Source organism: Phycodurus eques, chromosome 18 (genome assembly GCF_024500275.1).
Source record: "Phycodurus eques isolate BA_2022a chromosome 18, UOR_Pequ_1.1, whole genome shotgun sequence".
Lineage (NCBI taxonomy): Eukaryota > Metazoa > Chordata > Actinopteri > Syngnathiformes > Syngnathidae > Phycodurus > Phycodurus eques.
In genome coordinates this window covers 7,621,317-7,641,626 of record NC_084542.1, presented here as the reverse complement: position 1 = coordinate 7,641,626, position 20,310 = coordinate 7,621,317, and the positions used below count along the sequence as shown (strand labels likewise).

General features: G+C 45.9%; 4 protein-coding genes and 1 non-coding gene across 5 annotated transcripts; 3 read left to right on the top strand and 2 right to left on the bottom strand.

The window, feature by feature from the left end:
• The first annotated feature begins 773 nt into the window (after positions 1–773).
• On the top strand, positions 774–4,640 carry LOC133416818 (ribonucleoside-diphosphate reductase subunit M2-like). Its single transcript, XM_061704055.1, has 10 exons — positions 774–1,002; positions 1,100–1,168; positions 1,905–2,051; positions 2,117–2,233; positions 3,171–3,304; positions 3,380–3,474; positions 3,558–3,691; positions 3,779–3,883; positions 3,963–4,076; positions 4,318–4,640. The coding sequence occupies exons 1-10, from the start codon at positions 913–915 to the stop codon at positions 4,468–4,470; spliced, it is 1,158 nt and encodes a 385-aa protein (XP_061560039.1). The 5' UTR covers positions 774–912; the 3' UTR covers positions 4,471–4,640.
• LOC133417451 (small nucleolar RNA SNORD94) lies at positions 4,111–4,248 on the top strand. The gene has a single exon (XR_009770362.1). It is a non-coding gene; the product is annotated as a small nucleolar RNA SNORD94 (small nucleolar RNA).
• A 335-nt stretch (positions 4,641–4,975) lies between the features above and the next one.
• On the top strand, positions 4,976–13,182 carry LOC133416819 (galectin-8-like). Its single transcript, XM_061704056.1, has 8 exons — positions 4,976–5,383; positions 6,605–6,693; positions 7,939–8,146; positions 9,042–9,161; positions 9,241–9,348; positions 10,881–10,969; positions 11,040–11,205; positions 12,132–13,182. Exons 1-8 carry the CDS (start codon positions 5,345–5,347, stop codon positions 12,279–12,281), a joined length of 969 nt encoding a protein of 322 aa, XP_061560040.1. The 5' UTR covers positions 4,976–5,344; the 3' UTR covers positions 12,282–13,182.
• On the bottom strand, positions 13,045–16,321 carry LOC133416817 (ribonucleoside-diphosphate reductase subunit M2-like). The gene is made up of 10 exons (XM_061704054.1): positions 16,112–16,321; positions 15,948–16,016; positions 15,540–15,686; positions 15,348–15,464; positions 14,337–14,470; positions 14,167–14,261; positions 13,950–14,083; positions 13,758–13,862; positions 13,565–13,678; positions 13,045–13,329 (listed from the first exon to the last, which is right to left on the bottom strand). The coding sequence occupies exons 1-10, from the start codon at positions 16,202–16,204 to the stop codon at positions 13,177–13,179; spliced, it is 1,161 nt and encodes a 386-aa protein (XP_061560038.1). The 5' UTR covers positions 16,205–16,321; the 3' UTR covers positions 13,045–13,176.
• Positions 16,322–18,260: 1,939 nt separating this feature from the next.
• LOC133417240 (claudin-20-like) lies at positions 18,261–19,013 on the bottom strand. The gene has a single exon (XM_061704845.1). The coding sequence runs from the start codon at positions 19,011–19,013 to the stop codon at positions 18,261–18,263; it is 753 nt and encodes a 250-aa protein (XP_061560829.1).
• Positions 19,014–20,310: the final 1,297 nt, after the last annotated feature.

Here is a 20,310-nt window from a genome sequence, read left to right as displayed (position 1 = left end):
TATCCAAAAAAGCAGGTTCTTTTGTTTACTTTTTTTTTTTTTTCTGCTCAACGACAAGGCGGTTGTGACGTCGCACTAGCATTTCCAAATCGCCAGCCTCGCGCCCTTTTCCAACAGCACCTGGTAACAGCGTTCAACCAATCAGGAAGAAGCAGTCTGTGGGTGTGACCAATAACAGTCACAGAGAAAAAACACGGGACGTCATTGGGTGTACACCACGCCCACTTGTCATACTGACCGAGTTCAACCAATGGATAGAAAAATTGATACAAAGAAACTCAACCAAACAAAGACAGAGACATCCTGTGGGTAAAAGCGGAACTGTATCGACTTCGCAAAAATATTTAATAATTATTTAGTCATTTACAAATTGTATTCCTTCATACAATAAAGATAAATTCTGCTCATGTTTTTGTTTTGTCCTTCGATCGTTTTACGATGTTTATCGTATTCATCAACATGAAAACAATCTATCAATCGATAAAGCTGGATGATAAGTTGAGAGATATTTTTCAGTTTATGTTCGAACTTCCCTCGGAAGGGTTTTGATTGAATTGCCGTCTGTAGGGTCAAATGTGATTTCAAATTGCAGCTGAGTGTTTTGAAACAAGATTTTGGCGCAGTTTTGTTAGACTTTCGCGACTTCAAATTGGGCGCGGAATGTCAAGAGTGACGTAAACAAAAGGACATTCTGATTGGTCTATCGCGGCGTCACCAGGAAGAGATGCCCTCCCATTGGTCCGTAGCGTTTCGGGCGCCAACGTTTCAACAAAACGCCCAGCAGCTGACCGGCTAAAGTCAGTCAGGGCTTTGTGCTCTTTATTCGTGTGTCTGCTCGCCAGCGTGGAGCATTCACTTTGTTTTAGTTGACTTCATTTTAAGTCGTTGTCCTCTCTTAGTATTTGTGTGAAAATGCAGTCTTCTCGCGCGCCCCTTTCCGCCTACAACGAGAACAAGATGAGCGCTGACGTCAGCAAGATGGCGCTGGACAAGGAGAACACGGTGAGCAGCTTGCAAAATGGCCTTCCCATTGTTGTTCCACAGAGTTTGCTATGACTGCTAAGGTCTCCTCCTTTTGTCTCTTTTTGTCTCGTGGCAGCCTCCAAGCCTGAACACGACGCGCAAATTGGCGTCCAAAACCGCCCGCAAAATCTTCCCCCAGTCTCCGGTAAGTTGCGGAAACAAACGTTACACAAGTGAGTCACAAGTTACAAACGTTTGTTGTTGTATTTCAAATGATGTCATGCTTGTTTTGTTGACCCCTTTGGGCGCCAAAACTTGAATAAGCGTGTGTGCGCGCGCGCGCGCGTGTGTGTGTGTGAGAAAGAGCTGCTTCTCGCTAGGTGCTAATTTGCATATTACGTTAAAGGGTTAGCCTACTTTGATCTGCGAATTCAATTTGGCTTCCTCTCAAATCGAATCAGTTGTCCTCATTGAAATGCCATCAGTCTGTTCCAACCCCACAAATAGCACAATTGTTTTTTCAATTGACAAACACAGAACTGTACTGTTCAAAAATGTAATGAAAGACAATGTAAGGAAATAACTTTTTTTTTTTTTTAGGTTTTAAAGTGCAATTACTGTATGTACTGTTATGTTTGCGTATCGGATGATTGCTTTTAAGGGGCGTGGCCCAGTGAGTGAAATCACAAGTCAGGTGTGAGCGTCAGGGCTTGAGTTGTGGCTCACGGCAGCTCCTCAGGAAGTGTTCTCATTTTATATTTGACTATTCCGTTCAACGACACAGCACGAAGCTCGCTTATAACAACATTTTTGGCTTTCAACACTCGTAACTCGAAAAAGTACCCCTGCATTAACGTTTTCTTTTCGTGTTGTCTCACAAAGATGTCACATTCGCCACGCAAGGAAGATGTCGAGCATGACAGACATTGTTTGTGTTTCAGCTGAAAGGCGTCAAGAATGGTGGCGGCGAGGAGGCGGAGCCTCTGCTGAAGGACAACCCCCGTCGCTTTGTGATCTTCCCCATCCAATACCACGACATCTGGCGCATGTACAAGAAGGCCGAGGCGTCTTTCTGGACCGCCGAGGAGGTCCGCACAGAACCGTGCTGTCGCATGACACCGTGTGTGTTGTGTCCTAATGTGTGCGTGTTTAGGTGGATCTGTCCAAGGACACGCAGCACTGGGAAGTTCTGAAGGAAGACGAGAAGTTTTTCATCTCTCACGTGTTGGCCTTTTTTGCTGCCAGCGACGGCATCGTCAATGAGAACCTGGTGAGATGCGCGTTCTTTCTGACGTTCGCGTGTCCCGTTACCTCGACCACAGGTGTCACACATTGTTCAGGGGTTAAATCAAGTTCAAGAGGCCAGACTGACTGAAAACATAAAAATGTATCATTTTATTATATAGTCACAACAAATTGACAACTAGCTAGTTTGACCTCACAATTCAAGGGAAATTGTCAGGCTGGTTACGATTTTATCAGGAAATGTGATTTCCTTTGGTGGGCTTTGTGAGGCGATGTGGCAGGCCGGATGAGGTCCCTGGGCCGCCAGTTTGACACTTGTGCGCTAATGTCAGTCTTCAACATTGAATCAATTGTTAGCTTTAACATTAGCTCTCGAAGCTAGTTGTCAATGTTAACTTCTAACATGAGCGTGAAGGAAGACCAACGTTAACGTCTGACGTGAGCGCTAACGCTCGCTTCTCGTCCAGTAGCGTGGCGTGCCTAACATGCTCAACAATTGAATTTCGCACCGTGAGAAGCGTCCTTGGGTCCCTAAAAACAAACGATATGAATATAAGGTATTACATTTGTTACATATAATTCTCAAGAGGTATTTTTTTTACAGCTAGTACATAAAGTTTGATAGATTGGCCTGATTGAACCTAATTGACCTAATTGTTCTCTGTTTGAAGACTTTATTTATAACGTAACTTGACTCGCCTGAGAACCAGTGACTCCAGACTTAAAGGTTAAGTCTTGTATGGAACGCCGTTTATCAGATATCCTTGACAATCCAGCTCGGGGTCCACTTACTAGTACATGGAGATCCAATCCCGCTAGTATTGTTGGACGCGTACTAGTACGTAGCCCTAAGGCCAAATGTCACGTATGTGGAAACGAAGGCGTATGAGTCTTTCTGACCGAGCGCGACCCGATCTCTGTGAGCGCGGCGCTCACGTGTCGTCGTGCTCTGCGTCCACCAGGTGGAGCGCTTCACGCAGGAAGTTCAGGTGACGGAGGCGCGCTGCTTCTACGGCTTCCAGATCGCCATGGAGAACATCCACTCGGAGATGTACAGCCTCCTCATCGACACATACATCAAAGACCCCAAAGAAAGGTGATGACGATGATGCTGGCGCCACATCGACGTCCACGTTATGCAGCGTTCTGACGACGTGTTTGAACCCCGCAGAGAATACCTATTCAACGCCATTGAGACCATGCCGTGCATCAAGAAGAAAGCCGACTGGGCGCTCAACTGGATCGGCAACAAGAACGCCACCTACGGTAACGAACCGACACCGCGCCGCATGCTCGCCGTCTTGTCTGGTGACCATTTAATTGATGGGTCGCGCCTGTTCCGCCTCCAGGCGAGCGCGTGGTGGCCTTTGCCGCCGTGGAGGGCATCTTCTTCTCCGGGTCCTTCGCCGCCATCTTCTGGCTGAAGAAACGCGGCCTGATGCCCGGACTCACCTTCTCCAACGAGCTCATCAGCAGAGATGAGGTCAGCTCGCGCATGCACGGCTTGTTTTCAGTGTTTCGATGGCGCATCTTTGTCGGCGTGCCTTTAAACACGCTGATGTGCTTTCAGGGTCTCCACTGCGACTTTGCGTGTCTAATGTTCAAGCACCTGGTCAACAAGCCGTCCATGGACACTGTGACATCCATCATCAAAAACGCAGTAGAGATCGAGCAGGTGAGCGTCTGCCGCAGTTTTGTCCGTCTGGTCGACATCCCGCCTGCCCGCTCATCTGACGTCTGCCTTGGTGTTTCAGGAGTTCCTGACTCAGGCGCTGCCGGTCAAGCTGATCGGGATGAACTCAGAGCTGATGAAGCGCTACATCGAGTTTGTGGCCGACCGCCTCATGATGGAGCTCGGCTTCGCCAAGGTAAGAGGAGACGTGAGAAGCGGGGCCCGGCCCGGCCGTCATGATGAGAGGCGCAGGGGTACGGACCTCAGCCGATCGTGGGGGCTGAGTGGCGCCGCCGACGTCCCGTCGCTGGGCGTGTGGCCCGGCGGCGGGCGGGCGGCGACACGACACAGACGCCTGACTGAACGGTCGCCGGGCTCCGCCTTTGTAGTGACTTCTTGTGCAGTTGTCTCTCATCTGCGATTGTATCTCCACGCAGCTGTTCTGCGTGGAGAACCCGTTCGACTTCATGGAGAACATCTCCCTGGAGGGCAAGACCAACTTCTTCGAGAAGCGTGTCGGCGAGTACCAGCGTATGGGTGTCATGTCCGCCACCACGGACAACACATTTACACTGGACGCAGACTTCTGAACACACCCGTTTTCTCTCGTTGCCATGGAAACCTCAGGCCGTTTACATGTTCACCCTATCAGGACACAAATTGTACATTTGATGTAATATACTTATGACTTGTTTTAAGTTTCTTTTAGTTTGTTGTACATTTGTGTATTAAAGCTCCCACTTTTTTAATCGAATGTTCGTTAATTTTTAAGTTCACAATTGGTAATACAGTGAGTCGTACCTTGACAAGTATCCCAGTTCACAATTTTTAACAGTCAAACACAAAATGAGGCCACTCGCAAGGAGCATTGAGCCAACCTCAGCCGGAATCGGCTCCTGACGTCACTAATTGGTCTACGCTGCCTTTTAACCCACACTTAAACCCCAAACAGACATTTGGTCTAATAACAGTCTTAAAAAAAATATTCAGCAGTTCTCTGATCCATTCATCCATTTACTACACCACCTTCAGCACACTACGTGCTGAAGCCTATCCCAGCTATCTTCGTGTGAGAGGCGGGGTACGCCCTGAACTGGTCGACAGCCAATCGCAGGGGTTGTTTTTATATTTTACAATGGGGCGCTACTTTAAAAACAAACAAAAATATGTATTTTTGCGGTAACTGGAGCTGATAAATGGCATTTCAATGGGGAATGTTGATTTAATCCATCCCTCCATTCTCGATTGGTTGATAGTCAGTCAGTCAGTCAGTCGCAGGGCACATAAAAGTGTAAATCGAGTTGCAAGCGTGGTTGTGGAATGAATTAACCTCGTAAATGAAGGTGCCACGAGCAAGTTTGAGCAGCGCGTCATGTGACAGCCAAGTCGGGAGCTAAAGTCACATGACTGTGTTGGCGTGCCCGGAAGTGCCGAGTAGGGCTGTTGCGAGTTGGAAGAAAGAAAATGTCCATTTGTCAAAGCAGACAAACGTTTGTCAGGCCGGTGAGTTTTGGTTTGTTTCGAGCTTGATTTCTTTTAGTCTTCTGAGCTAATATCGTCGAGTCATCTTTTCATCACTTGTTTTACTTTTCTCAGTTTGACGTTGCGTCAGGCGCAACACAGAACTGCAGCGTTTAAGATAAATGTTTGAATCCTCTAATAACTTAAAATAATAATAAAAAAAGCTTTGTATTTTAAATGTCATTTGGAAGCTATGATTAAAAAAAAAAGATTGATAATGCTAAAAAATAAGTTTTTTTTTTTTTGCGGGGTGTGAAATGCACCGTTGTAAAGTGTGGGTCATTGGATGCACTGTATTTTTGTATTAGTGGTTATTTTTAATTCATGGAAATAAAATATGGAATACAGCAGTAGTTTTCAACTGTTGTCACCCTGGGGCCCGCCCCTATTGTAAAGTTGCAACCCACTTTCACAGACGTTAAGAACAATAATTTATTTAAAAAAAAAAAAAAAAAATAGGGTCTGAAACAGTATATATGATAGATGATATATATTTTAAATACGTTTGCTATCCCGCAAGGTCATATTGCATGGGTTCGTGACCCACTTTTGGCTCCTGGCCCACCCACAGAGAGTCACTGGAATACAGTATTACCATTGTGTTTGTGTAAGCAGCACAGCTTGATTTCGATTCTACAAAAACAAAATGTGTCAGAAAATGTTCACTCATTACTTTACGAACGTGCGCTACCAAACGGCTGCGCTTGCATCTTTTTAAAGACATTTATGCTTCTTAATGTCGAGCAGGTATTTAAATGCCTGCGTAGATGGTCATTGATCCAAGTGATGGTCATCCGCAAAGGTCGACACAAGGCCACTGGACTCTTGTTGTTTGTTGAAGACGTTTCACCTTTATTCCAAAAAGGCTTCTTCTCTTCTACATTTCCAGTGACTCCACACTGAAAATTGAGAACTGAAAAAGCCTTTTGGATGAACGGAGCAACATCTTCAACAAACAAGAACAATCCAGTTGTCTTGATTCAACCTTTGCGGAGAAAAAAAGATTATACCAAACGGTTGCGCTGGCATATTTAGTAACGACATCTGTGCTTCTTAATGTGTACCAGGGATTGGTCGAGCAGGTTCTTAAATGGTTAAGGAGCAAACAAAGTGGATAAATCTCTTAGCAACACGACCTTTCGCTTTTTTGCCGAGCTGACGTCATCTCGTTCTATTGGACCTTCTTCTTCCTCTTCCCCTCAGGCGCTTCCGTTCTCATGGACCATCCAAGGTGGACTTCTTCCCGGCGAGATGGTCCTCATCAAAGGAGCGCTGCCTTCTGATGCTGACAGGTTAGGACCCCTGCCAGCCTCTTCCTCACCCACCCCCCTCCTCATCTTCCTCTTCCTCACACAGCCCCCTCCATTTAAGGCTGCAAAGGATGGTCTTAAGATAAAATCTATTTTGTTTCCACAAAATACATTGTCCTATTTTAATTGATGTTTCCCCCTTTACTGAAGAAAAAGAAAATGATATTTTTGCCCCCGCCCCAGGATTTGCTTTGTTTATCCCGATACCAAACAAGCTTTGAAAGTGTTTCCCCCCCAGCACTATGGGTTAGTTACGTTCACAGAAAAAAAAATTAAAAAATAAAATAAATAATAATTATATTTATATATATATATATATATATATATATATATATATTTTTTTTTTTTTACCGATAATGTAAAAACGTAAAAATTATGCTCATGAGGGTCTTCCGTCCCAGCTGACTTCGGGTGCATCCTGGACCGCAATTGACTGAACGCCAGCCAATTGCAGGGCACATATTGACAAACAATTATTCACACTCACATTCCCACCTAAGGACAAGTTAAAACATTTTATTCACGACCTTTGAACTGTGAGGCAGATGTGCTAACCAGACGACCGCCGTGCGTCATGATCCTTCCATTATAACAATGTAACACAATACAACAAAGTAACGTTGCACCACCCACAGCTCTTACATGCTCTTTTCTCACCTACAGTTTATTTATCTTTTATTTAGGTAAGGTAATTGAAAACGGATTCTCATTTGCAATGCGAACCTGGCTGCAGACAGCAGAGTCAAACGAGGCAAAAAAAAAGAAAAGCAAATACAATTAAAGATACAACAAATTGTGTAACGTTATGTACACAAAACATAAAACAGAAATACAACCTAACCTTCAACTGTTAATTGACGAGAGAGATGAGAGTCTCCTTTAAATCACTTCTTTTGCAATGTGGAACTCAATGGGTCTTCACGCGATTGACCCTGTGAATGCCTTCCGGCAGGCTCGTTCTTGTCATGTGCCAAAAACTGTGAAAGTGATTCCACGGATTCGAATGGAATGTCGCTTTTGTTGGGGGGATAGTTGCTGACTATAGGAACCAAAATGTTTTTGTAAAATAGCTCCTCTCTGTTTGCATCTATGTTGTTAGTGTAAACAATGAGTGCATGTCAGCGGGGAACTGCTGTCACCTATTGGAACCTGCTAAATAAATTGATGAGAAAAAATTGCCCTGACAGATGAATCGATTAATCACCCCCCTCGTCGTCATGTTTGCAGATTCCAGGTGGACCTGACGTGCGGCAGCAGCATGTCGCCGCGCGCCGACGTGCTTTTCCACTTGAACCCGCGCGTGAAGAAAGGTCACGTGGTGTGTAACACACTTCAGGGGGGTCGCTGGGGTCGCGAGGAGATCCTTCACCACATGCCCTTCACTCACGGCGCCCCCTTTGAGCTGGTGCTGCTCGCCCTCAACGACTGCTTCAAGGTGACCCTCAAACTCGTGCTCAGTTCGTCCAATCCGTCAGATGACAGTTTGCAAAACTGGAATTTTAGCTGTGGAATCTCCCTATGTCTTTGTCGGCCATTGCTGTGGTTGTCGTTGATGCCGGGTGTGGCTGGTGACCGAGCGTTTTGCATAGTGACCGGTTGTTCATGTACCATTTTTTACACTCACGGTCCTGGCAATGTAGTCAGCAAAAAGCACTATGGGTACCCAGAATTCATTGTGGTGATGTTTTAAACTACAGTGCTGTAGTTGTATAAAATCAAGCTAAAGGTTGCTCTTTACTTGCATTTGTTCCTGTCAATATTGTTATGAGCTTGTGTTATTTGAGATCAGAGTGTTTATTTGAGATCAGAGTGTTTTGAGTTATGAGTGTGGTCACAGAACAAAAGAAAACTTAAGTCAAGGCACCACTGTAGTTTCTATATAAATATTTTTTGTTCTTGTTATTGTTGTCACTAAAGAGAGAGAATCAAATTGCAGTTTCTCTCTGTCCGAGACACTTTGAGCATTGACAGTAAAATCTAATTTCCCTCAAGGGATGAATAAAGTATCTATCCATTCATCCATCTAAAAAACTTTCAATCCATGTCTGTTTGGTTGATTATTCAATTGATTAGTTGGGCGGTCATTTCATTGATTGGTTAGTTGGCTGAAAGCATTCCCTTGTTTTTGTCTCTGGTGAGTGTGAGTCCCCTGGTATTCGTCACCTAGTTGTTGTTGTTGTTGTCGCCCAATGTGCCCAAACCCTTTTTGGTGGTTCATCAAACCAAAAGAATTCAGTTGCCTGCATTCAACTTTTTGTGGATGAGTGCGAACTGGATGACTGACATTTAGCCGATGCCAAGCTAATCACATGGAACGCTGACGCTTCCAGGTGGCGGTAAACGGCGCTCACGTGTTGGACTACAAACATCGACTGGCGCTGGACCTCGTCGACACGCTGGCCGTTTCGGGAAAGGTCAACGTTGATGTCGTGGCCGTTCTGCCGCAAGCTGTGAGCGTCCGCCTCCGGGTTGCCGACCGGAAGTCTCGCGACGCCACCTTGACGCTCGACGTCGTGTCTCGTTTTCCAGACAGCGCTTTCGTCACCCACCGCCACGCCGGTCAATCAGGACGCGGAGCAGCCACGTTTGGCCGATGACATCGCAAACTCGCATATGCTTGTCATGTCAGCTGATGCGGTAAATTTATCTTGTGTTAATGCTGAAAAGAATCATTATTGTTATTCTCCCCGTTTTCGGTCCTTGAATGATACAGCAGCGTTTTTCAACTGATTCAACCGATTCAAACTTAATGTGCTGTTCAAAAGTATTTGGCCCCTTCTCAAATTATTGTGTGTAGTTTACCCACTTACATGTTTAAGATGATCAAACAAAGGTAAATATCAGGCAAAGATAACCCAAGTAAACAAAATGCAGTTTTTAAATGATTTTATTTACCAAGGGAATGACTTAAATCCAATGTGTCTTGACAAAATGAAGTTGGCCAAAAGATCCCACAAAGCTGCAACAAAATGCCACGATAGGAACGCTTTAGGACTCCAGCAAATCGTGGTGAGAGCCATTATCCACAAATGGAGGCAACATGGAACAGCAGTGAACCTTCCAAGTAGTGGCAGGCGTACAAACATTACACAAAGAGCACTTCTAGGACTCATCCCGGAGGCCACAAAGGAACACAGGACAGCATCGAAAGAACTGCAGGCCTGCATTGCCTCAGTTAAGGTCGGTGTTCATGACTCAACAAAGGAAAGAAGAGACTGCGCAAAATGGCATCCATGGCAGAGGTCCAAAGCGAAAATGACTGCTGACCAAAAAGAAAATACAGGCATGTTTTACTTTTGCACACACACACACACACACACACACAAACCCACGTCTGAATTATTCCAAAGACTTGTGAGAATTTGAATATTCTATGGACTGATGAGATGAAAGTTGAACTTTTTGGAAGGTGTGTGTCTCATAACACCTGGAGTAAATGTAACTGAATTTCAGAAAAGCGCATCATACCAAAAGTCAAACATGGCGGTGGTAGTGTGATGTTCTGGGGGTGCTTTCTACTTCAGGACCTGGATGACTTGCTGTAATTGATGGAACCATGAATTCTGTTCTTTGACTAGAAAGTCCTGAAGGAGAATATTTGGCCATCAGTTTGTGACCGCAAGCTAAAGCAAAAAAAATAAAATAAAAAAACACTAGCAAGTGAACAAAACTTTGTTTACTTGGATATCTTTGTCTGACACATTTGTTTGATGATCTTAAACAAAATGAGGAAGCTATGCGAAAAAAGAAAAATAATTTTGAGAAGGGGTCAAAGTTTTTCACGCCACTGTAAAACTACTGTATTCGCCTCATTAGAGATCTTGGGGAATAGATTTTCCACATGACCAAAATTTCCATATTTCCCATGAATAAATAATTTCACAATTTTACTTTCTCCTTCTGCATTTCTTGACCAAATCAAACCATTCCAATTTCAAACTTGAGCTCATTCAGTACATTTATGAAACGATTTATCACGTTCCCCAAATTCACAGATCTTCGAAACATTCCAAGTTCAAATGTCACTTTCTACATTTCAACAAAACAATAAGTTCAACATTAGAGTTCGGCATCAGCTCTTTTTCTGCAATTTCTACATAAATTCTGTTTGCTATTGTTCTTTTTGTTTAAATTATGTATTGTTTGTTTGTTTGTGTGCGCGCCCGCAGCGCGGCGGATTCCAGGGTGACCTGGCTGGCGGCCTCCGTGCGGGCAGCAGCATCGCCATCAGAGGACGAGCCAATCAGGGGGCAGAGAGGTACTCGGCCACCCCCTCTCCCCAGAGAAGGCTGTTACCAAGGCAACATGTTTGTGTGACTGTGTTCTAGATTTGCGGTCAACCTGTACGTGGGCAACAGCAGCGACATCGCGCTGCACCTGAACCCGCGCTTCAAACACAAAATGATTGTGGCGAACTCCTTCCTGTCTGGTTGCTGGGGCAACGAGGAGCGCCAAGTGGACTCCTTCCCCTTTGGACCCGGACTCTACTTTGAGGTGACATGAGCACTACACATGCCTGGATGGCAACAATCTCCCTATTTATTGACATTTTCTTGTATTTCCTGACGGCACAAGAGTGATTCTCAAAGTGTGGTGTGCCGGCTCCGTCTAGTGGTATGCAAAAGAATCACTCAATTAAATACAAACGAAATTGAAAACATTTAAAACGTCACATACAATCAAATATGTTAGAATGAAACTTGTAACGACGTCTTCAACTTTTACATTATGGTACATTTTTTACTTTTTAAGTGCAGTAAAAAAAAATTAAAGTACAGTTTAGTTGTATTTAACTTTGAAGTAGAATACATTTGCATTTAGTCTTGAAGTTAGATTTTTAAAGAAAATATCCAACTATTTTTATTAAACTGAGCAATTTGAAGTTTTATTGTAGTAGTTTTTTAATTCCCTGTACTTAGTGTTAACATTACAGTGCCTTACAATAACAACCTTTTATGAATAAAACCTTATTTTAATTAGCACTTAGACATGCTAAATTACTGTATTTTAATGCTGTTATGATGATGGTACACAGAGAGCAAATTATTTTTTGAAGTGATACTTGGTATCAAATGTTTTGGGGTATATCTGGTGGTGCAAGTTTTTCCATCCATCCTGAATTACCCCTCATTGTTTAAAAACAGGATGGAAAAGTGTATATCTGTATTGGTGGGCCAAGCGGTTAGCGCATCTGCCTCACAGGTTCGGGGTTCAAACCTCAGCTCACCCTCCATCTTCCAAAATCCCATGAGGTTCATTGACTGATTTGTCCAATGTCCGTAGGAATGCTTACGTCAAAATGTGACCTGACATTGGCGAGCAACTGGTCCGTTGTTTATAGATATCAGCAACAGAAAATGTACTTTCACCGTCAGCCGCCATGTTGTTTACCAATGCTAACGCTGTCTTGTCTTTTTCAGATGATCGTCCGGTGTGACGGCAACTTTTTCCGCGTGGCCGTCAACGGCGTCCACCAGCTGGATTACAAATACAGAGTTTACGACCTGCGAAGCGTCACGCAGCTGCAAGTGACAGGCGACGTGACACTGATGGATGCCAGGGTCATATGATGTCATCACATCAAAACAGGAAAAACGGCGCTACTTCCTGTCTAGACGTCGTCATGGTAACTGCATTTATGTAAAGTGTAAGTCTGGTTTTTAACTGTTGTCACCCTGGGACCCGCATTTTCCTATTGTGGCCACGACCCACATCGACAGAAGTGAGCAACAAAGAACGTATTGTTCAGAAATAGCCTTCGAAAACAAATGTAGCCCATATATCATTATCTTACACATAACATGCTAACATAACATAACATAACATGCTTGCATGTTGAAAGTGACTTCCAGAGCACCATAAGAAACTAAGGATAAAAATACTATAACAACTGAATGTACAAAAAATGAATATTGTGCACTGATCATTTTTAATAATGTACAACATTAAGTTTGTCGTCTTGGGAAATATTTCACTGCTCCTATGACAGTGACGTAGCCCAAATTTTTAGGAAAGTCGTCAGTCTAATCACTGATCTGTTCTAACACAGTAGTAAGTTATAACTACAGCAAATACTAAAAACGCTTCTCGGCCATAGAATCCATCCACTTCCATTGGATCGCTGTATGTCTCTGGCAAAGACATGAAACAATCAAATGAAAAAACAGTAAATTGTGCTTCTTGTACCACGATTGTTCTTGCGCCAACCTCAAAATGTTTTATGTCAGAAGCGTAAGCCAAGACCCCGGCACAGTAATTGCAATTATTACTACTTGTCCGCGACCCACCAGTTGAGAATCACTGCTTTAAACAACAAAGGACCACGCACTGCTGTCATGTTATGTACAATTTTATGTCAAATGATAAAACGTTAAATACATTATTAACACCTCCTTGAAATAATTTTTTTTTACAATAAAACATTCCCAGCATGCACCTGAGGTTTCCATGAGGAAGCCGGTGTATTCAGAAGTCTGCATCCAATGTGAATGCGTTGTCCGTGGTGGCGGCCATGATGCCCATACGCTGGTACTCGCCGACGCGCTTCTCGAAGAAGTTGGTCTTGCCCTCCAGGGAGATGTTCTCCATGAAGTCGAACGGGTTCTCCACGCAGAACAGCTGCGCGCAGACACAGATCAGAGACAAACTCATAGGAAGCCACTACGAAGGCAGAGCCCGGCCACCGTTCAGTCCGGCGTCTGTGTCGTGTCGCCGCCCGCCCGCCGCCGGGCCACACGCCCAGCGACGGGACGTCGGCGGCGCCACTCAGCCCCCACGATCGGCTGAGGTCCGTACCCCTGCGCTTCTCATCATGACGGCCGGGCCGGGCCCCGCTTCTCGCAGTTCCGCTTACCTTGGCGAAGCCGAGCTCCATCATGAGGCGGTCGGCCACAAACTCGATGTAGCGCTTCATCAGGTCGCAGTTCATCCCGATCAGCTTGACCGGCAGCGCCTGAGTCAGGAACTCCTGAAACACCAAGGCAGACGTCAGATGAGCGGGCAGGCGGGATGTCGACCAGACGGACAAAACTGCGGCAGACGCTCACCTGCTCGATCTCTACTGCGTTTTTGATGATGGATGTCACAGTGTCCACGGACGGCTTGTTGACCAGGTGCTTGAACATTAGACACGCAAAGTCGCAGTGGAGACCCTGAAAGCACATCAGCGTGTTTAAAGGCACGCCGACAAAGATGCGCCATCGAAACACTGAAAACAAGCCGTGCATGCGCGAGCTGACCTCATCTCTGCTGATGAGCTCGTTGGAGAAGGTGAGTCCGGGCATCAGGCCGCGTTTCTTCAGCCAGAAGATGGCGGCGAAGGACCCGGAGAAGAAGATGCCCTCCACGGCGGCAAAGGCCACCACGCGCTCGCCTGGAGGCGGAACAGGCGCGACCCATCAATTAAATGGTCACCAGACAAGACGGCGAGCATGCGGCGCGGTGTCGGTTCGTTACCGTAGGTGGCGTTCTTGTTGCCGATCCAGTTGAGCGCCCAGTCGGCTTTCTTCTTGATGCACGGCATGGTCTCAATGGCGTTGAATAGGTATTCTCTGCGGGGTTCAAACACGTCGTCAGAACGCTGCATAACGTGGACGCCGATGTGGCGCCAGCATCATCGTCATCACCTTTCTTTGGGGTCTTTGATGTATGTGTCGATGAGGAGGCTGTACATCTCCGAGTGGATGTTCTCCATGGCGATCTGGAAGCCGTAGAAGCAGCGCGCCTCCGTCACCTGAACTTCCTGCGTGAAGCGCTCCACCTGGTGGACGCAGAGCACGACGACACGTGAGCGCCGCGCTCACAGAGATCGGGTCGCGCTCGGTCAGAAAGACTCTTACGCCTTCGTTTCCACATACGTGACATTTGGCCTTAGGGCTACGTACTAGTACGCGTCCAACAATACTAGCGGGATTGGATCTCCATGTACTAGTAAGTGGACCTCGAGCTGGATTGTCAAGGATATCCGATAAACGGCGTTCCATACAAGACTTAACCTTTAAGTCTGGAGTCATTTTGTCGGGCAAGTCAAGTTACGCATGAAGTCGGCCAATCGGGCCACGTCACGAGTTTATCGGCCAATTTATCGAACCTTTATGTACTGGATGTTAAAGACGCCTCTGAGAATAATGCCTAACAACTGTAATATATTACCGTTCGTTTCGAGGGACCAAATGACGCTTCCATGGTACGAAATTCACTTCTTGTTGTTGGGCACGCTACGCTAAATAATCGTTAGCGCTAATGTAAGAAGTTAACGTTAGTCTTCGTTCGCTCTCATGTTAGAAGCTAACATTAACGGCTAGCTTGGGGAGCTAATGTTAAAGCTAACAAGTGAGCCAACGTTGAAAGCTGACATTAGCACAAGATGTGAAAAATGGTGGCCCAGGGGCCACATCCGCCCCACCACAGAGTTTCACATGGCCCACCTAAGGAAATCACTTTTCCTGACAAAGTATTTACCAACATAACCAATTACCCTTGACTTGTAATTTAAAAACTATCTAGTTATCAATTCGTTGTAGCTATTTAATAAAAAGACGGGGGAGTTGATACATTTGTCTCCTCTGTGTGACAAGTGACGAAACTGCGCCTCCATTCCGCGTGTGGCTGTTTGTGGCATTGCAGGCGCATCTCACCAGGTTCTCATTGACGATGCCGTCGCTGGCCGCAAAGAAGGCCAACACGTGAGAGATGAAAAACTTCTCGTCTTCCTTCAGAACTTCCCAGTGCTGCGTGTCTTTGGACAGATCCACCTAAACACACACACACACACACACATTAGGACACAACACACACGGTGTCATGCGACAGCACGGTTCTGTGCGGACCTCCTCGGCGGTCCAGAAAGACGCCTCGGCCTTCTTGTACATGCGCCAGATGTCGTGGTATTGGATGGGGAAGATCACAAAGCGACGGGGGTTGTCCTTCAGCAGAGGCTCCGCCTCCTCGCCGCCACCATTCTTGACGCCTTTCAGCTGAAGCAATCAAAAAGTTTCAGTTTTGGGGGGTGGGGGCTGGAAAGGACTAGGGGGCATTTCAAAGGGGAAACATGGTCACGAGCTTGGTCCAAATAATACACATGTAAATCAAACACACCCTCTTCAAGTTTTTGCGCCCAAATGAGTCAACAAAGCAGCCTTTACCAACTTGACCAAGTGAACAACGACAGCAAACGTTTTTAACTTGCATCCTTTTGCCCGTGACTCGCTTGCGTGACGTTTGTTTCCGCGACTTACCGGAGACTCGGGGAAGATTTTGCGCGCGGTTTTGGACGCCAGTTTGCGCGTCGTGTTCAGGCTTGGAGGCTGCCACGAGACAAAAAGAGACAAAAGGCGACTTGAGCAATCATCGCAAATTCTGTGGACCACTTTGAACAAGAACATTTTTGCGAGCTGCTCACCGTGTTTTCTTTGTCCAGCGCCATGTTGTTGAGGCCAGCGCTCATCTTGTTCTCGTTGTAGGCGGACAGGGGCGCGCGAGCAGAAGACTGCATTTTCACGCAAATAAAAAGGTGCACGACGACTGAAAAGAAGTTCAGCTGAAACAAACTGGACGAAGGGTGACCGACTGACTTTCACCGGCTCGCTGCAGGGCGTTTTGTTGAAATGTTGGCGCTCGGAACGCTACGGACCAATGGGAGGGCGGCTCATCCTGGTGACGCGTCCGTTAGACCAATCGGAATGTCCTTTTACTGTACGTCACTTCACATTCCGCGGCAAACTTGAAGTGACAAAAACTTACAAAACTGCGCCAAAATCTTGTTGCGAAACACTCAACTGCGGTTTGAAGTCGAAAACACAAATTGGACCCTTCAGACGGTAATTCAAACGCAAACGGGAACGTAACTCTTAACTTATCATGTACTGCTTCATTTTGATGAATACGATAAAGCTCTTAAAACGTTCAAAACAAACACACACACACACACACACACAAAGATAAGTGGCATTTTTCTGTCATATGAAGGCAAAAATATATAGTTTAAACGACAGAGTAATGATTATGTATTAACGACATTTTGTGTTTTAGGTGATAGGGAGTGAAATGAATGCAGTTCTGCTTTTGACCGCTCGATGTCACTGTTTTTTTCTTCCGCTGAATTGGACTGCGAGTGGAACTGTGACAATTTCAGACCCACTTCATCTACTCGGCCTTTCCAAGAGTAAAACTAGGTTTCATCTGAATTTGTGAAGATATAATCTCATATGTGTGAGTGTATTCAACAATGGCGATTGACTGACTGATGAAGATAGACTCCGATTTCGTAATTTAGGGAACGTGTAAAACGCTTAATGTAAGCGTAAAAAAGCTCATCGTCTCAATGTCTTAAAACTGTGATGACTCATCACCCAAATTATTGTGATCATCTCAATTTATGCCCACTTCAACCTCTGAAAATATCGCAAAGATAGCCCCGATATTTTATGGACGTTAAGTGTTAAGTTTCCTCATTAAGTGACGTTAAGCTTTTTCTGTGTAATGAGCGTCTAATGGAGAGGGAAACCATAAAATCCAGAATATTGGGGCGATCGTTCTAATACGTCTTAGTTTTCTGGTCGTGCAATAGTGATATTAAATAAGACTAGTTTGTGATCAGAAATAGTGAAATGCTCTCTATGTCAAAGAAAACAATATGACATGTTAACAAATATAAAAAAAAGAAGTACAGCACTAGAATGGCATCGGGCCATCCAAAAGGGAAAGTTGGTTATCAAGCCGATGAATTCTGTAGTAAAGCTTTGGAGCTGTGTTGCTGATATGAAGATGATATTAAATATCATTTGATGCAGTTTTGTCTCGTGTGGCTTGCATGCGGCAGCACATTTACGCAGATCACGAGCCATCAAAAAATAAAGACATATGACGTCAAACTAGGTATTTCTTTTCATTTCTTTTCATTCAACAACAAGGAAGTGAAGAGACAGGCCCACTTGTATTTTTTTTTTTAAAGCTGTTCTCACATTGTTAGAAAATAACAATCATCATAAGTCTGGTGAAGATTAAGTTAATTCATAAAAAAAACAAAAAAAACAGTTAATCGTGTCAATGAAACTTTTATGAAGCACTATGAAGTCTGCATCACAATTGTGTTGGTAAAGGTCATGTTCTTTCACAAGGGTCCAAAGAGGCTGCATCATTTGCATATTTTTTTATTTTCTTAATTTTTTGGTCTTAAAGCTACGCACAAATGGTTTCCATTCATCTGAAGTCGTTTTTAAATGGTGGCTCGTTTTAAATGTCAAATGTGTCGAGATCCTTTTGTTCATCAAAACGATGACGTGATTGATGTTGAGGCCAGGTTAAAAGACATTCCCGCTTCCAAACGATGACCTCATGCAGCTTCATGCACGTGTGCGCGCTGAGGCGTGATGAGAAGATAATGGAAAGCTAAGAGCGTGATTATTGTCCTACACGCTGCGCTGGCTCGCTGGTGTCCTCCTGTGCCGTCAGGAAAAGACGGCGCGGAATCCGCATGCGGGGTCTGCGGATCAGGGCCGCTTTGGGAACTCGTGACGGGACTTGAAAGACCCCCAGACTAGATGTGAGGGTTAAACATATTCCTGCAGGCTGTAACTGTCCTTCACGTCCTTGGGGGCCCGCTTGGAGGGGGACGCGTACGTCTCCTCGGCCCGGGCGGTGTCAACGTGACTTTCGCTTTGCGGGCGGCAGCGGTTCACTTGGGCCAGCGCGAATCTGTCGGGTTCAGTGGGGCTCGGGTAGTCTGGCGGGGCGGACCCCGCGCCCGGACAGGACAAACAAAAGATAAACCCCGCCGCCAGGAGGAAGCCGGCGGAGACGAAGGTGACGCAGAGCGCCCCCCCGGGCTGGTATTTGCTACTGTCGGGCAGGTGGGCGCTCATGAAGGCGGCCACCACCTCCGAGGTGAACCAGGAAGCGGGGCCCAGGCACAGGGCGCCGGCCAGGACGAAGCAGCCCCCGGCCGCCACGGCCGTCTGCCCCTTGGCTCGGTGGCCGCCCCCCCAACGGGTGCAACGGAGCCCTAGAGAGGCCAGGCACAGCCCGAAGGCGGCCACGGCGCAGGACAGGACCATGGCGGCCCGGGTGGTCTGCAGATAGGGGGGCAGCGCCAGCGGGGACTTGTTGGTGGTGCAGCTGAAGACGCCGGTCCCGTACCACACGCAGTCCATCCACAGGCCCCGCGTGTGCCACATGGGGGCCACCATGCTGGACCACACCTTGATGCTCACCTGCCAGTTGGGCAGCAGCGTGGCCACCGTGGCGCCGACCGTTCCCAGCAGCGCCAGGGCGAACGCCAGGATCTGCAGGGCGGTAGACAGCATCGCTCGGACCCGCTCGCACGCACGCCCGTCCGGACGCGCGACGATTCCTGAAAGAAAGACACAGGGCGTGCGCGGGCGTAACAACAAAAGACAATGGAAGTGGAAGAAAACAGGAGAGCGTATAAATGCATGAATTTAAGAACGCGTACACGAGCATAAGAACAAAGAGAAGAGAGCGTAAGAAAATGTATGAACTTAAGAACGAGAGAACGTAAGAGGGCAAAAGAGTGTAAGAATGCATCAACGTCAGGCCGGGACACACACAAAGACAATCAGGCTGTTTTTGCCCCTTCCCGACCAAGGACGTCAAACGCCAGACTATCTTAAGTCTTCTATGATTATCCTATAAAATGATCCTGGTCTCAGGTGTGTTTTGTTAGTGGATTTGTCCCGATAATCTGTTCTCAAATGGCTCATGGCAGACAATCGTGAGTGTCAAACATATTCACTATTTACGAGCAAAACTCTTCACTTGTCGGGAAAGCCGACGACTCTCGAGTCGTGACTCCGAGAATCGTGACGTGAAACGGAATGCAGCCAATCAAGAAGCGTTCTGACTCGGGAACAAGGAAGTGGCCGTAAATAACCTGAAACACAAAGTACAATGGTCGATTCGGCTCTTACTTGCTCGGTAGACTATAAAGTCGGCTTTCTGCTGTCTCCAGGAGTTTTTTCCAGTCTTTTTAAAACAAAAAATTATGATGGGATTTTCCATTTTTAAAAAAGTCCCAAAACCACCATCATTACCTCCTTTTGTGAGTCCTCCTCCATGTTGCGGCGTGTGTTTCCTGGTTGTTGCTATTTTATTTTTGGTTTTGCTCAATGTTGCTCGCACAAGTTTTCTGTCTTAGAGGACTAGATTCAAGATCACTGTTGGAACAGAATCTTTGTGTGTGTGGTTGGTCTGTGTTGAGATTATCAACCAAAACTTAAGTCTGATTTTACATCTTCATGTGTGGGCTCTGTAACAGAAAAAAAAACCCAATCTTTTTAGATATGAAAAAGATATGCAGGAACCAGGCCGAAGAAAACTTTAAATAGCTTCAAAATTTGTGAGAATTTGAGCGATTTCAAGAACATAAGAAAAAGTGTTAAGAGTGTGAGAACACAAGGTAAAAGAGTGGAAGAAAGCGTGCATAAGAGAGCATGACGGACGCACAGCTGAGCCTTCGAGGAGGTGAGGGGGGGGGGGCGGGCGTGGGGGTGCGGGTGGAGGGGCGTGAACCCCATCATGAGCATTTAGAGGCGCAACGTCCCTCCGGAGGGCAACCCAAATGTGAAAGCAGCGTTGCTCTCA

Coding starts and splice junctions, on each gene's coding strand:
- LOC133416818 (XM_061704055.1), top strand. CDS start 913: ATGCAGTCTTCTCGCGCGCCCCTTTCCGCCTACAACGAGAACAAGATG. Junction 1,003..1,099: donor CGCTGGACAAGGAGAACACG/GTGAGCAGCTTG, acceptor GTCTCGTGGCAG/CCTCCAAGCCTGAACACGAC. Junction 1,169..1,904: donor AAATCTTCCCCCAGTCTCCG/GTAAGTTGCGGA, acceptor TTTGTGTTTCAG/CTGAAAGGCGTCAAGAATGG.
- LOC133416819 (XM_061704056.1), top strand. CDS start 5,345: ATGTCCATTTGTCAAAGCAGACAAACGTTTGTCAGGCCG. Junction 5,384..6,604: donor GACAAACGTTTGTCAGGCCG/GTGAGTTTTGGT, acceptor TCTTCCCCTCAG/GCGCTTCCGTTCTCATGGAC. Junction 6,694..7,938: donor CTGCCTTCTGATGCTGACAG/GTTAGGACCCCT, acceptor TCATGTTTGCAG/ATTCCAGGTGGACCTGACGT.
- LOC133416817 (XM_061704054.1), bottom strand. CDS start 16,204: ATGCAGTCTTCTGCTCGCGCGCCCCTGTCCGCCTACAACGAGAACAAG. Junction 14,471..15,347: donor GCATCGTCAATGAGAACCTG/GTGAGATGCGCC, acceptor TGCGTCCACCAG/GTGGAGCGCTTCACGCAGGA. Junction 13,679..13,757: donor ACGCAGTAGAGATCGAGCAG/GTGAGCGTCTGC, acceptor TTGGTGTTTCAG/GAGTTCCTGACTCAGGCGCT.
- LOC133417240 (XM_061704845.1), bottom strand. CDS start 19,013: ATGCTGTCTACCGCCCTGCAGATCCTGGCGTTCGCCCTGGCGCTGCTG.